Source organism: Olea europaea, chromosome 12 (genome assembly GCF_002742605.1).
Source record: "Olea europaea var. sylvestris chromosome 12, O_europaea_v1, whole genome shotgun sequence".
Lineage (NCBI taxonomy): Eukaryota > Viridiplantae > Streptophyta > Magnoliopsida > Lamiales > Oleaceae > Olea > Olea europaea.
In genome coordinates this window covers 1,078,108-1,092,131 of record NC_036248.1, presented here as the reverse complement: position 1 = coordinate 1,092,131, position 14,024 = coordinate 1,078,108, and the positions used below count along the sequence as shown (strand labels likewise).

The 14,024-nt window shown below is 36.6% G+C and overlaps 1 protein-coding gene across 3 annotated transcripts; it reads right to left on the bottom strand.

The window, feature by feature from the left end:
- Nucleotides 1-2,979: 2,979 nt before the first annotated feature.
- LOC111405081 (ubiquitin-conjugating enzyme E2 34-like) lies at nucleotides 2,980-8,025 on the bottom strand. 3 transcript variants are annotated; one of them, XM_023033787.1, is made up of 10 exons: nucleotides 7,888-8,025; nucleotides 6,615-6,756; nucleotides 5,888-5,942; nucleotides 5,050-5,088; nucleotides 4,798-4,861; nucleotides 4,619-4,680; nucleotides 4,483-4,522; nucleotides 4,374-4,401; nucleotides 4,107-4,198; nucleotides 2,980-3,492 (listed from the first exon to the last, which is right to left on the bottom strand). In XM_023033787.1, exons 2-10 carry the CDS (start codon nucleotides 6,669-6,671, stop codon nucleotides 3,216-3,218), a joined length of 714 nt encoding a protein of 237 aa, XP_022889555.1. In that variant the 5' UTR covers nucleotides 6,672-6,756; nucleotides 7,888-8,025; the 3' UTR covers nucleotides 2,980-3,215. The 3 variants fall into 3 exon arrangements, with proteins under 3 accessions (XP_022889555.1, XP_022889554.1, XP_022889556.1); XM_023033786.1 differs by having other exon boundaries at nucleotides 7,851-7,997; XM_023033788.1 differs by lacking the exon at nucleotides 7,888-8,025 and adding an exon at nucleotides 7,706-7,837.
- Nucleotides 8,026-14,024: the final 5,999 nt, after the last annotated feature.

Below are 14,024 nucleotides of genomic sequence, written 5' to 3'. Positions count from 1 at the left end.
AAGGTCGTCAGCCACCTCAAGGATTGACTTCAGATCCTCAGGGCGAGCATCTGGCCTCAGGCGAATGAAAGCCCGAGCTTCCTTTAGGGCATGAAAGTAAGAGCCCATAGCATACTCGCCCTTCAACTCGTTGAAGGCGTCAGACTTCTTAAAGTTCTCGACTGCATCCTCCCGACTCCCGAGCATTGGCCAGCTTTGCATCCAAATCCTTTTGATTGCGCTCGAGCTCGAGTTTGAAGTGCTCAGCCTCAGCCTTCGCAGTACCGGCCTCATCCTGAGCATTGCAAAGATCATTTTGTATATGCTCGCGCTTCCTCATCAGCTAAGCACGTTCCTCCTCTAGGTCGGCGATCCTCAGATCCCGAGCAGAAACGGCACCCTCAAGGTCGGCCATTTTTGAAGACTCGTCCTTCCCCTTCAAGGAAAGACCTCGAGCTATTCTCAGTGTCTGAAAAATGGTGTGGGTTACTTAACCTCGAGATGTAAAGATAAGAAAAATAATATAAATAAAAACTGCCGACGATCTTACCTTCAAGGCCATAGCCTCAAGAGCCCTCAAGCCATTGCTTAAGTCGACGTCTGCCCGGTATTTGTCGACGATGCTGAGCACTGACTGACACCGAGAGCATCTCTCGGGATTAGCAGGGCCCGATGGCAGGCGCTCATCCTCGAGGTCGACCACGTCAACAGGTCCCCGAGGACGAGACTCCCGAGGAGTCCCCAGAAGATCCTGCTGCTGAGATCCCGTCCTCCCTGTTCCCGGGGACTGTCCTCGGGGCCTTGACGATTCACCAGGCCCACTGGTCCGCCTTTCAGGCCTCACATCCCGAGGTCTCTTTTGGCCCCTCCTCTGGCTTGGAGCCCGAGCCTGGGGAGCCTTGGACTTCTTGTTGACCGCCTGACGAAGGGCACTTGGGTCAAACGTCATCTCTGAAAAGAAAATAACATGTTATTAGCACGAGCATAGGAAAAATATAGGTCGGGAAATTAAGCGTCAATATCACATATCCTACCCTCGATGCCTTTCATGTTTGCAAGCTCGAGGATATCATCCCCGAGGATATCATCCAAGTCATAAACGAGGGGCTCGAGCTCCTCTAGCATTTGCCTATGCCTCTCCAACGACTCAAAGTACGCCTGACCCCCACAAAACCTAGCAGTATCAGGCACCCCCTACCAAGGACTAAAGGGAATGTCGGGATCTTGAGGTATAGCATAGAACCACTTATCTTTCCACCTATTCAGGGAGCTAGGCATCCTCGGGATTCTAAACCCTCCTCGGGTTGAGAGGTAAGCAAAACAAGAGTACTGGGGGAGTTGTTTTAGGTCGAAGACACATAGGGGATAATTCCGAGGTATCTACAAGCAATAAAAAAGTATGTCAACATCCTCCATCCGTTCAGCACTAATTGGCCCGGGCTCATATTACGCTCGGTCAAGAGCGCGAGGAAAAAGGGGTGCAGTGGCCACCTAAATCCCCCCTTTAGAGAATCTTTGAAAGTGACAAACTCTCCTTCCCGAGCAATAGCTACCCTATCCTCATAGCCAAGAGACCTAATATCACAGTTCGGCATCAGGCCGAACTCCCTAGCAATCGCCACTGCTAAGTGCTCCTTAAACCTACAAGGCTGGTTGGGGTATACTAACGGGGTCGAGATATCCTGGGCTCGAGGATTAGCACTTATGGGGACGACCATAGGTATTATTGACTGCCCTAAGTCCTCGGTTGGGGTTCCCGAACTCGAGGATGACGTATCGCTATCACTGCTCGACATCCTATCTTAAATATAAGACTTTTCTAAAAACAAACAACTTAAAGTCTTGAGGACTCACCTTATCACAACGATTCCGACAAGGTTTACTGATAGTGAAAAAGTAAAAAATGAATAGGAAATGAGGCTTATATAGGGAAACATGGGTGGGAGGCCAAAGGTCGCATCATGAACCGTTCGATCATGCCACGTGTCCTACATCCCACGGTCTAAAAATTACACCGCCTTTCTACTAGGGCTGGCGTCATTACCACATCTGACGTCAGCCCTCAGGAGTCCTTCCTCAGCAATGAATCGTCGAAGGTGTTATGCCGAGGACTGTAATTTGGACCTTTTGCACCTATCCTCATGCATATAATCGAGCACAGGTGCACGGGGGCCAGTGATATAACCAAGTATTTGTGCCCGACGTATTTATCCCGAGGACTCTATTTCGTCGATATGTCTACCAATATGCTCAGGACATATGTGCTCGGGTATCTCCATATGCCCGAGCTATTAGCCCCAAGAATTATTCGACAATCATTCGACATGTCCTCAAGATTATATCCTCGGGATTATGACCTACGTCAACGCCTTATCCAACTTGAAATTTATTCTGACTAAAAATCCTCAACTCATGTCTCCTATGCCCAGAAGAACTCTATTGGTATCACAATTATACCGCAATTCAAACTCCTATCTCGCGTAGGACTCATTGGGATAAGATTGCAAAATCAAACTGTCCTACTACAGGTGCACTACGGAATCCTAGTATGAACACACCACCTACCTCTATAAATACAGAACCTTGAGTCATTATTCAGGTACATTTTTCATTGTTCTCCAGCACATAGCCTCACGCACAAAATTTTCTTTCTTACTTAAGCATCGGATGGGCGACGAGAACACACCTCGTTGTCTTTGTTTTAGGTACCGGAAGATCACATTCGTGCTCCTTATCAGTCATCAAGCTCGAAAAATTTACAGGTACGATTTTTGGTAACATCAATCCCCAATTTTCAGATATTTTTGCAACTTGATCGCTCGACCATTTTTACTAGTAGATTATCACCAAATTTTTAGTTTTGTAACGTCATTAGTTATTCGATGCAGAGGGTTTCCAAACGTTTGGAAGAAAACACACGTGCAATTCATATAAACAGATTTGTTCAATAGAAAACAAATAGAAAGTATAGAAACACGAACGAACAATAGAAGCAGAGTATGAATACAAGAAAACGTAAGCACTTAATCTTAAGATTAACAAACCAAGTGGCAGCACTTTGGTGAACCCCATTAGACAGAGATCAAATTGATGCCCATCGTTTGTATGAGCTCTATACGAACCCTGTTAAGATACATAAGAATTCTAGGACATCAATTTACTCGAGAGTCAATCAAGGTTTGAAATGCTCACATGTCCACACTCGCACACACTTTTACAATTTACCCTGTCATCTATCAAAGTTGAAGTAGAGGCAGAGCCATTACAACACCAAAAATGGTAACCAGCAACAACAACCACCAAACCGGAAAAGACTGCTTCCTCCGGTTATTTGACTCCTTTGGGGCTTCAATTTTTTTCAACTCCGCCTTTGCTCCTTGTTTCTCTAACAACGGGCTCAAGAGTCCTCTTTGAGTAGGTGCAGATGTGTCCTGCTCAAGCTTAGGTTGCTCGGCTGCTAGCCGCTCTTCATACTTATCCAAGTATTCTGGAAACACTTTCTTGAATGTAGGGCTGTTATGAAAAAATAAAAAACATGAGGCTACAAAAATTTGTAAAGGCATTCTAAAGAGTAATGTTTTGCCCAAAGTTGTAAATATAGACAGTATCCACAAGGGTCTCAACTTGTTCATACTGTGTTTGAATACTACTACCACATGGTCTAGGGAACCATATAACAATTGTAGCTTACACAGAACTATATTGCCAATAGCGCTTAGCACTTTTCTTTCCCCTGTTTGTAGAGTTACTACGTGGCATTAATTAACAGTGCTTGATGTTTGAAAAGGAAAAGAACTATCAATTACATTTGAGCCCATAACACTCGATACAAGAATGTAGCATGATATACAAAGACAAACAACAAAATGAAATTGCCAACTTGTAGACATGCCAGGGACATTGTTCAATAAGAAATAACAGAACTGGGGATCCGATAAACATGAAATAAAGACTTCCAACAAGGACAATTTTAGTAAGCTGAGAAAACAAACAACAAATGGCTTACAACAGCTCTGCAATTTTTTCTATTACTTTTCAAACCAAGAAGGAAATAATCCCATGTGGACAACCCATACCCGAAAAAGAAGGAAAGAGAAGAAAGATGATCAAGTTGGGAAAAGACTCACTTCTTACAGTTGAAAGCAAGAGAAGCCTTTGCAAATCTCTGTTTCTCTTCTACGGTAGTAGACACACTGCCTGTGGTAGGACTGCTGTCCATCTGAAACACGTTAAAGCATAATGAGATCTGAACATTCAATGAATACTCCCATTTTGACCAAACTTCTGCTTAAGTTAACTTTTAATGAGAACAAGAGTAAAATGAGGAGTCACAAATGTGCAAAATGAATTGAGAACCGCATTGGTACATCTATAACAATGCACCTTGAACTCACCATGAATGAAAGGAGTCCATTCAATATGCTGCAAGTAAATAAAGTGAAGTCAGCTCAAGAAATTAGAAACTGCTATGAAAGAAGAAATACAATCTTGACAACTCATTACCTAGAGACAGACCACATGGGGTTCCAACTTTCTGGGTGGACTGGAAAGTGACATGATGTAAGTGGAAGGAACTAAAAAACATCTCAGAGACGCCAGAGAGAGAATAATATTTCACTGTAACCCAAAGGTCACTTACAGTCACTCATAGACAGGCAAATTTTCTTCTGTGTCATGAACCGACCATTTGGAGTAATCATGCTATAGAGCAAGGAAATATTAACGTCAGAAAAAGCTAGTCTTTACTGCCTCAAATCACGTACGGAATAATGCTTAAAGTATTGAAGTAAAATTCTGAATGCAAACTTGACTAGTTACCTGATCCCTGGAGGTTTGAATGGATATTCTGGAGGAAACTTAATCTTTCCATAGTAATATCCACCTTATCATTTGGAGCGATGAACAACCAAAAACAAGACAAAAAATTAGTATCATCATATAACAGAACATAAAAACACCTTCAGAAAACTTAGAAGAAAATTCGCATGCACACACATTCACGAACGGCTGAACATGAATGTTCCAGAAATATTTTACAGATACAAAGGGAACAAACTAAGAGCTAGAAACCTGAAAATGGCGTCCCTTCACTTCCCTCCAAAACATAGTCTGATCGTAAAATAGGAAAACGTATTGTGTTAGAAGATGAATCATATAAATATGAGTGGACCAGACAAGACTGGATAATAACCATTGGTTACAGAGGTAAATCATAAATGATTCTAGGGACTCAAGGAAAGATGCAGGGCTGAAAGAAAATATATTTTGCAAGTTACAGAGTTTAATCTAGCCAAACAGAAAGATATAATCGTGAAGAATCCATAAAGTGTCATGGAAAATCAGATGCTAATAGTGTCCTCTAAAAATTTTAATAAAGGATTTGCAAGATATGTCTAGACACTTAAGAACTACATTAACTCTTCAAAACAAATATTTCGCTCGTTCAATTTGACAATCCTGCTAATGATCAAAGGACTGAGGTTTTTACTACTTCTAATCATGGTAAAGCACGCATTGCCATAGTAGTCATTTGATGTAAGAAAAACAATTTCGAAAATGGGGCAAAAGAGAAGAGGATCAAATAGGGAAGCAGAAGTGAGAGCAAAAAGCACAAGCCTCACTCACAAATAAACAGTTTATATGACATAAATGAACAGGACATATAAAATAAAATAAATTCAATACACAAGCCACACTCACAAATAAACAGTTTATACGACATAAATGAACAGGACATATAAAACAAAAAAAAAATTCAATATCCTTTTCAAGCTCTACTTTTGATTAATTGATTGATCGCGATAATGTAAAAAAAAAAATAAAAAAGTGAAAATTGATAAAGTGTAATAAAAGATCACGCGGCACTATCTTATACATTTGAAGAAGACAATCAGAGAAAGTAACTTACACCACTCGAGGATATCATTTGGAAGAGGACGTGCCACAACATGGGAAACAGGTTCCTTCAAATGCATAAAATAAACATTCACTCACAATCCAGTTAAAAAATTATTGTGTAACTACAAGTAAAGCCTGAATAGAATTAATATATTACAAAAGTATTTTATTTCAGGCAAAGCCACAAAGAAGAAAGTTGAGCTGGTATGTATCAGGTGGCACAGGGGTTTAAGGTTTTAAACCTGTAGTTGAGTGCTAAACATTAGGGAATTATTTTGTTTCCATTATTAGAGTAATCATAAGTATCACTGGAATATCCATAAAACATCTGAAGAAAAGGCACCAGTCTTTGTGTTGTAAACAATTATAAACCTTAAAAGTATATCATATGTTGAAAGAGAGGGAGAGAGCAAGTCATTTAGCGATGTAAAACACTGATACTCTACAGAACTGCAGAAATGTACACACACTACAACAAAAAAGTCTTCCAGTTACATTTATACATTCTTTTTGACAATAATCTGCTGAGGAATAAAAGTCTGAAAACTGAAACTTCGTGCAGCCAACATGGGAAAAAGAAATCAGGTCTGCATGTTGACAATGGTTGAATACAGAATTCAAAATTTTGATAAGCAGTATCTTCTTAGTGCCTTGAAGTCGGCATTAACCATGCAACTCTTAGTTAGTTTGCCTTAAGACAAACAAGGAACATATGGACGGTGAGGAAAACTACTTACTTTACAGAGATCTCTAAATTCCTTCTGAAGGCGCTTTACACATGCTTTTTCTGCCATCTCTCAGTGTTAAAACAAGAGTCAAAGAGATACGAAACTATAGCCAGTTCCTTTAATGTACGCACTGCCTCAACTATGATATCTCCTGTAGAAAATATATATTGCATTTAAAACTTGAAAATCTTGTTTGTTCTTCTTTATCTCAAAAGTCGAACACAATAAAGGAATTATACAAATGAACTAAGTTTCACCAAAGAAAAGCAGAAAATTCTATTTCAGACATAAATATAAGACTCATTTTTCAAGACAGAGATTCAAAAAATTACAAAAAATAAAGAAAGCAATATCTTCTTTCCATGTCTATATTAATATTTCCCAGAAGAAACAACTAGTTAGGTGCCCTTGATGAAATTCCTAGAGATAATTAGTTGTTAGAATGGAGAATCAGTACGCCTGGCATATTTGTACTCAAGTAGTCCAATATAACAACTAGTTCGCGCCCATATATTTCAAATAATTAAATCTATGCTGATGATAAGCCAATTAAAGTAATAATCCAAATATCATCGAATTTTTGGCAAGATGAACACGTCCTCATGCGTTAAATTAAACTTATTGCTTCTCATAGTCAGATATGTTAATTTCCAGAGTAAAACATCACTTCTCTTTAGATGGCATACATTACTAACATTATATTATATATGACCAATAGTTGCAATAGTTAAGCAATTACAAAAGAATTGACTGTAAACCATTGGATTTTTATTTTTTTTATCATTCACCAAAATGGAGGAAGAAAAATCGTTGGATTTTTTTATCCCTCGAGTTCAAATAATGGTTTACTAATATTAATTTAAACTTCGTGTAAGAACTGCCCAATCAAAAATTCAAAATATTTCGCAAATTTCAATAAAATCCAAATCGTTCCCTTCCCAATTTACGCACAGTTCATTTCCAAAGCTCACAAGTCCCACAATTTTGCAATCAGAATACAGAACTAAAAGGTCATACAATATAATGTACTTCTGTTACCACTAATATCTTCCAAATCAAAATAATAATTAAATCCAAGAACAGAAGCTTAAAATACGAACTTTCACGGTCAAAATTTGAACCCAATCCTTAATTCCTAAACCAACACCATATCATGGATCCATCTATGAATGAAAAGCAGCAAAACTATAGAAATTATATTCGCAAATATGTACACTTAGAGAGAGAGAGAGGAGAATATATAACCAGAGATCGGATCCGAAGGATAAAGCAAATTTCGTACCGCATCGCAGAAACTCAATTTTTTCGCAATTTTTAAATATTATAATTCAGATATTATTCGAGGGTTAAATTCACCCCAACTTTATACTTATTCTCATCATGAACATCCAATTTAGTTTTATTTTGCCATAGCCATTCTGGTCATGTAACGTTTTTTTTTTCACGACCACCCATATCGTCATCTGAATTAGAGAAAGAAAAAATTATTATTGAGTAAATTATTGTCAAACGACCTCTTTGGTGACTCGGTATATTTTCTCAATCGATATCGATCAAATAACTGAAGAGTAAATCGATACCTCGATGAAATGATCTAGCCCAAAAGTGTTTGGGTCATTTAAAACAACCTAATTTAAGAGGAAATTAGGTCCACTACTCTAAAAAAAAGAACAAATTAGATTAATATGCTTAAAACAAATCAAAACATTTAATAACCGTAATCAATACGCCCTAAAATAGTCCCAAAATTCCCAAAAGCAAAAATCCCAAACCGTCCCAAAACTCACAATTCAACCAAGAGAAGCAGCAGCAGCTTCACCCACCCAAAGAAGAAGGCAATTCATTCATCCATTAAAGGCTCCACTCACGCGACACTACTGATTGTAGACTAGAATCATGATTGAAGAAAGTGAATCGAACGGGATGAAGAGAAAATTAAGTTTTGATGGATCACATGATGCCACTGGTGGATGAAAGCTGCCAGATAAAAATTCGAAAATGGCAAGGGAAGATGGCTTCTCTAGACTGCAAGGTCTTTTGATGCTATGTGAGATTGTTTTCCCAATTATTATTGAGCTGCTTTATTATTTATTCCTCGTGTTAGAGGCGTGTTTAAGGTATTTGGGTACCCTCTATTGCAAAAGCAAAAAAATTGAAATCCACAACTCTGCCCCTCATCTTAACAAGTGGAGAAAGAGAGTACAATCATTTTCTTCGAATAATCTGATTTTTTTTCTTTATTTATTTATTTTTTTATATAATTTGATTGGATATCCATATTAGTTTGTTTGAGAATGGAAGAGCAGAAGAGAAGATGGAACTGGGAGGTGAAGTGGTGAACGAATTTGCACCAAAATTGGTGGAGCGTGATAATTGTTCGTCAACTTCAGAGCTCACGAAGCAGGGCTTTAACTCTGAGCTCCAAAAATTGAAGAACAAAGTCAACGTCCCATTTTTTCCCATAATTTTTAATTTTTTTCCTTTGGTTATAATATTATTTTCTACTTCCCTCTGCATGTTTCAATGTCAATTCATTTTTAATTGCCACAGCTTTTCAAGATTTTTCATTAGATTTAAGGGTGTTATTTGAAGGCATGCTCCTTGATTTGTTGTCGACTCCACAATCATGGGGGAGAACTTAGACAAGAAGCAAATTGATTCTTGTGTTGTCCTTGAGGTTCAAAGTTCAAATGTAAGTGATATTTGCTTGATTCAATAAAATCAAGAAGTTGCAAATGTGGGGATGATGCAGAAGCATGTTGTTCGCGCTTAAACAACTTATGTACTATGTGAGTCATTGAATGAGACATTATGATACTAGGTTAGGCCTTTGAATTTTGTGAATATAACTTGTTAGAGATTCTTTACGTAGTAGAAATTAGTGAGATATGTTTGTAGATAGCTTATTTATTTTAACTATAACAAAAATATTTGCAAATTATGTTAACTTGCATTAGCTTAGAGTAAAAAGTCGGGTATTCAATAGTGAGTCCGAATAGAACTACAATCTGTCAATTCTCTTGCACTATAGTGTTGTTGTATATTATTTGTTGTGCTTTACTGTTGTACTATATAAATATTATCTTTCACTTATTTGATTTCATCAATTTTTTTTACTTCTCGTCACTTTTTTTAAATTTATGTCACTTACAACTCATAGGATGTTGTGTTTTTAAAATAAAGTTATGTCTCATGTTTAATTTCGTCACTTTTTTAGTGTTTGCCACTTTTTTATTTTTTGTCACTTTTTTTAATCTGTGTAACTTTTTAAAATTTTTGTCTTTTTTTTTAATTTTTTACGACTTTTTTGGATTTTTGTCACTTTTTTTTAGTAATTGTCACTTTTTAAAAAAAAATTATCACTTTTTTTTTTTGTGTTTGTCACTTTTTTCCAATCATCTTTTAGAAATTTCTATCACTTTTTTTTTTAGTGACAAACATCACTTTTTAATAAAAATGATATTGTATGTAATTTTTTAATAAAAATGTTATATTATACAAAAAAGTGGCACTGTGTCACTTTTTTAACACAATTTTCATAAAAAAAGTGACATTGTGTCAATTTTTAATTTTACACAGTATTTTTTACTTTAAAAAAAAATTCATATGATTTTTCAAAACACATCTAATTTTAAGAGTATTTTTATGAGTTTGAAATGGTGCTACTCATGGCCCATTTTTCCATATTTGGACAGTTAATAAATGGGATCCCACTTAGCAGTCCACTTATTTGCTTATTGGGCCTTGACCCAACACTATACCCTAATTTCCCCGTTGACCTTGGTCTTCTCCTTCACTTGGATATATGAATCTGTTCCTTTCCTCTCTTCTCAATGTGTGTGTGAAAGTGGGTGGCTCTCTCTTTGTGTCTTTGCCCACTGTTTTCATTCACTCTACTACCTTTGTGGTTACTTCCTCGTTGTGATTATAGCTTCATTTGTGGGTTTTAAGTGGGTGAACAAAAAGCAACCGTAAATGGGGTGGTTGAAGGGAGTTTGGGTTTTTTCATAGTGGTGTCGATTATTGGAGAATTTGAGCCCAAAAACGCCTTAACGATCTTCTCTTTCGCACAAGATTTGACATCAAAGCCTCGTGTGGGCATATCAAGTCAGAAATTAACTAAAAATCGTCTAAAATCATGCCATTTTTCGAAGTGATCGAACCTGAAAGCTGGGATTCCGAACAAACCAAGACTAGACCCAGCTTTAGCAGGTGGAGGTGCTCCTCCTTGCGTGGGACGCAACGGCGGCATGCATGCATCTCTGGCGAGGCATGTAACGACGACTCTGGTGAAGTTTTTTTCAGATAGGCTGCTCATACTAATTTTCTGAACATATTGATATTTTTAATTTCGTGTTTCAGGTTGTACGAAAAAAATTGAATGATTTTGTCCCTGAAAGCTCAATCTGCAATTATTGGTCATTTGCATTGGAACATTTGGTGAAATTTTAGGGCGAATAGTGGTGGTCCTAAAGCTTTAGATTCACATATCTCGATTTTAAGAACTTCAGACATGGTCCACTTTGGTAAATTGGCTTGTCCCGATTAAATATCAGCACTAGCGCATCATCATGTAGAGTAATAATAGGATTTGGGGTTACAATGTGAGATAACCATTGCTTGTGCTAGAAATTAGAGTATTTTATTTTGATGAAATCCATCTATTACCTTTGAGGTATATTTTGTTTAGAATTGCTTTAGTTGAAATTATTTTTGATTAACATACTTCGTTGTTACCTAGTTAATTTCGTTAGAATAACTAGACCTTACCTGTTCAAACACTCTCTTAATCTGAGATTGCAAATCTCACGAGACGCTGAGAATCTAGAACGGTGTATATTATCTTTGATCTTAAGACTACTTCTGTGTGGCTTGATTGTGATTTTGTACATTTTGAATTGATTCGTAAAATAACGACTCCCAATTTTGATTTGAGAATTTTTAACGAAAAATATAGTTTTTCTATATGGCAACAAAATATGAGAGGCATTTTGGTCTAACAAAAGGTTACAAAAACAATTGAATGCAATTTTCTTGCTGATTTTTTAAAAGAACAAAAAGAAGAAGTCGATGAACTTGTTTATACTTTAATCATTTTACACTTGTCTAACGCTATTTTGAGGGAAGTGGGAAAACTAAAAACCACAAAAGAACTTTGGAAAAAATTAAAAGGCTTGTATTCGCTCAAATTTACTCCAAACAAACTTTACTTATTTGAGTGTTTTTCAGTTTTAACAAATTTCTCGAAGATATCGTTAACTATGATGAGACGGTATCGAAAATCTATAAAGCTATAATCTTGCTTAATTTCATGCACGACACTTATAAGGAAGTTAAAAATGCGATCAAATATGATAGGGACACTTTGATGCCTAAAAATGTCATTGACTTTCGTAGAAGTAAAGAGATGTAGAATAAAGTTGAAAAACTTGATAAGAAATGTGGTAAGATCCACATGGAAAGGATAGAAACTGACATGGTGGTGGCCATTCAAATAGTAATGAAAGTAAAAAGAAAGAAAATGATGTGTCTAGATCAAAATCTAGGACTAAGGTTAGAAAATGTTGTGGTTATGGGAACACAAGGCATTTTATAAAAGAATTCTTTAGAAAGAAGGGTAAGCTAAAGGGTAAAAAGAGAGATGAAGTAAATGTATTTTCTTCTACTTAATTCTGTTTACGATTACAAGTCCTAATGCTTATCTTGATGAATTGAATATAACTATCAATTCTCGTTTGCATGAGTGGATACTTAATTCTGATGCATCTTTTCATTTAACATCACAAAAAGATTAATTTGAAAACTTGCATGAATCAAATGATGGACATGTTGTGTTATGTGATAATTTTGCTTATACTGTTGTTGGGATTGGTAAGATTACATTAAAGTTCAACATTAGTTTTATTTATATTTTAAAAGATGTTAAATACATTCCTGAATTATCTAAAAACTTAATTTCAATGGAGAAATTTGAAAAGGCTGACTTTACAGGTAAAATTGGAAATGAAATTTTAAAATTGGTTAAAGATGCTCTTGTTTCCATTAAGGGAACTAGGAGAAATGATATTTATATTACTACACCAATCACATACATAAATGGCACAATAAACTTGCGCATGTAGATATTAAAGGTCTCAAACTCTTCAATGAAAATGGTACTTTTTGGTAACGATTATGTGCCTAATTTGTCATTTGATGATTACCGTGTGCTTGGTAAACACTATAGATCTTCCTTCTCCACGAGTATTTATAAAAACTAAAGAATGTGCATTCAGACTTGTAAGGTGCTGCTAGTAATCTCACCTCGAGTGAAAATAGGTATTTCTTGTCTATTATTGATGATTATATGAGAAAGGTGTGGAAAGGTATGGGTTTATCTTTTAAAAGACAAGTCTCATACTTTTCACGGTTTTAATAATTGAAAAAGACGAGTTGATAACCAAACTTGCAAAATGATCAGATTTTTAGAACTGATAATGGACTAGAGTTTTGCAACAATGAGTTTAATAATATGTGTAAAGAAAATGGAATAACAAGATATAAGTCTGTTCCTTACAATCCCCAACAAAACGGGGTAGCTAAGAGGATAAATAGAACTATACTTGATAAAGTGCGATGTTAAGTTCCGGTGTCCCAAAGTCATTTGAGGGAAAGTCGCTATGACTGCTTATTATTTGATTAATTTGACTCCATCTTTTACATTGAATGGTGATATTACTCATAGGTAAACTATGTGATTAATCTATGCTTAAAACTTTTGGCTGTGCTGTTTTTCCATCGGAGTGAAGGAAAGTTTGAACCTAGAGCCAAGAAATTTGTTTTCTTAGGTTACTCAGAGGGTATTAAGGGTTACAGGCTATGGGATAGGGGCCAAATGGGGACTAAGATCATTGTGAGGAGAAGTCATGTTTAATGAGGTTGAGATGCCTTGGCTTAAGACTAACTCTGAACCTCTGAGTGAAGACGAGAAAGGTGAGGAAAGGAATCAGTTGAAGATGGAGTTAGAAAACTTAGCACATCTATATCTACCATCCCTAATGATGTAGAGACTCGGGTTCAGCAACCTGAAGTAGAGAATATAGTAGTGATAGAAGAGTATCCTGAAGTAGAAAATCATTTAGCAGACTATAACTTAGCAGTGGATAGAGAAAGGAGACAAACGAGGTAGAATGGGAGGTTCGGATATGAATTCGAGTTAGCTTTTGCTCACGATAGCTGTGAAGATGATACAGAGCCAAAAACTTTTCAGAAGACAATGAGAAGTGAAAAATCAGAAGAATGGTTTAAGACAATAAAAGAGGAGATGAGTTCCTTAGAAAGGAATTTCCTTAAGATTTAAAGCTAGGTTGTTGCCAAGGGATACACACGGAAGGAAAGTGTTGATTATAACAAGATTTTTTCACCAGTTGTTGAGCACAC

Coding starts and splice junctions, on each gene's coding strand:
- LOC111405081 (XM_023033787.1), bottom strand. CDS start 6,671: ATGGCAGAAAAAGCATGTGTAAAGCGCCTTCAGAAGGAATTTAGAGAT. Junction 4,862..5,049: donor TGAAGGGACGCCATTTTCAG/GTTTCTAGCTCT, acceptor CCAAATGATAAG/GTGGATATTACTATGGAAAG. Junction 4,199..4,373: donor ATGGACTCCTTTCATTCATG/GTGAGTTCAAGG, acceptor AACGTGTTTCAG/ATGGACAGCAGTCCTACCAC.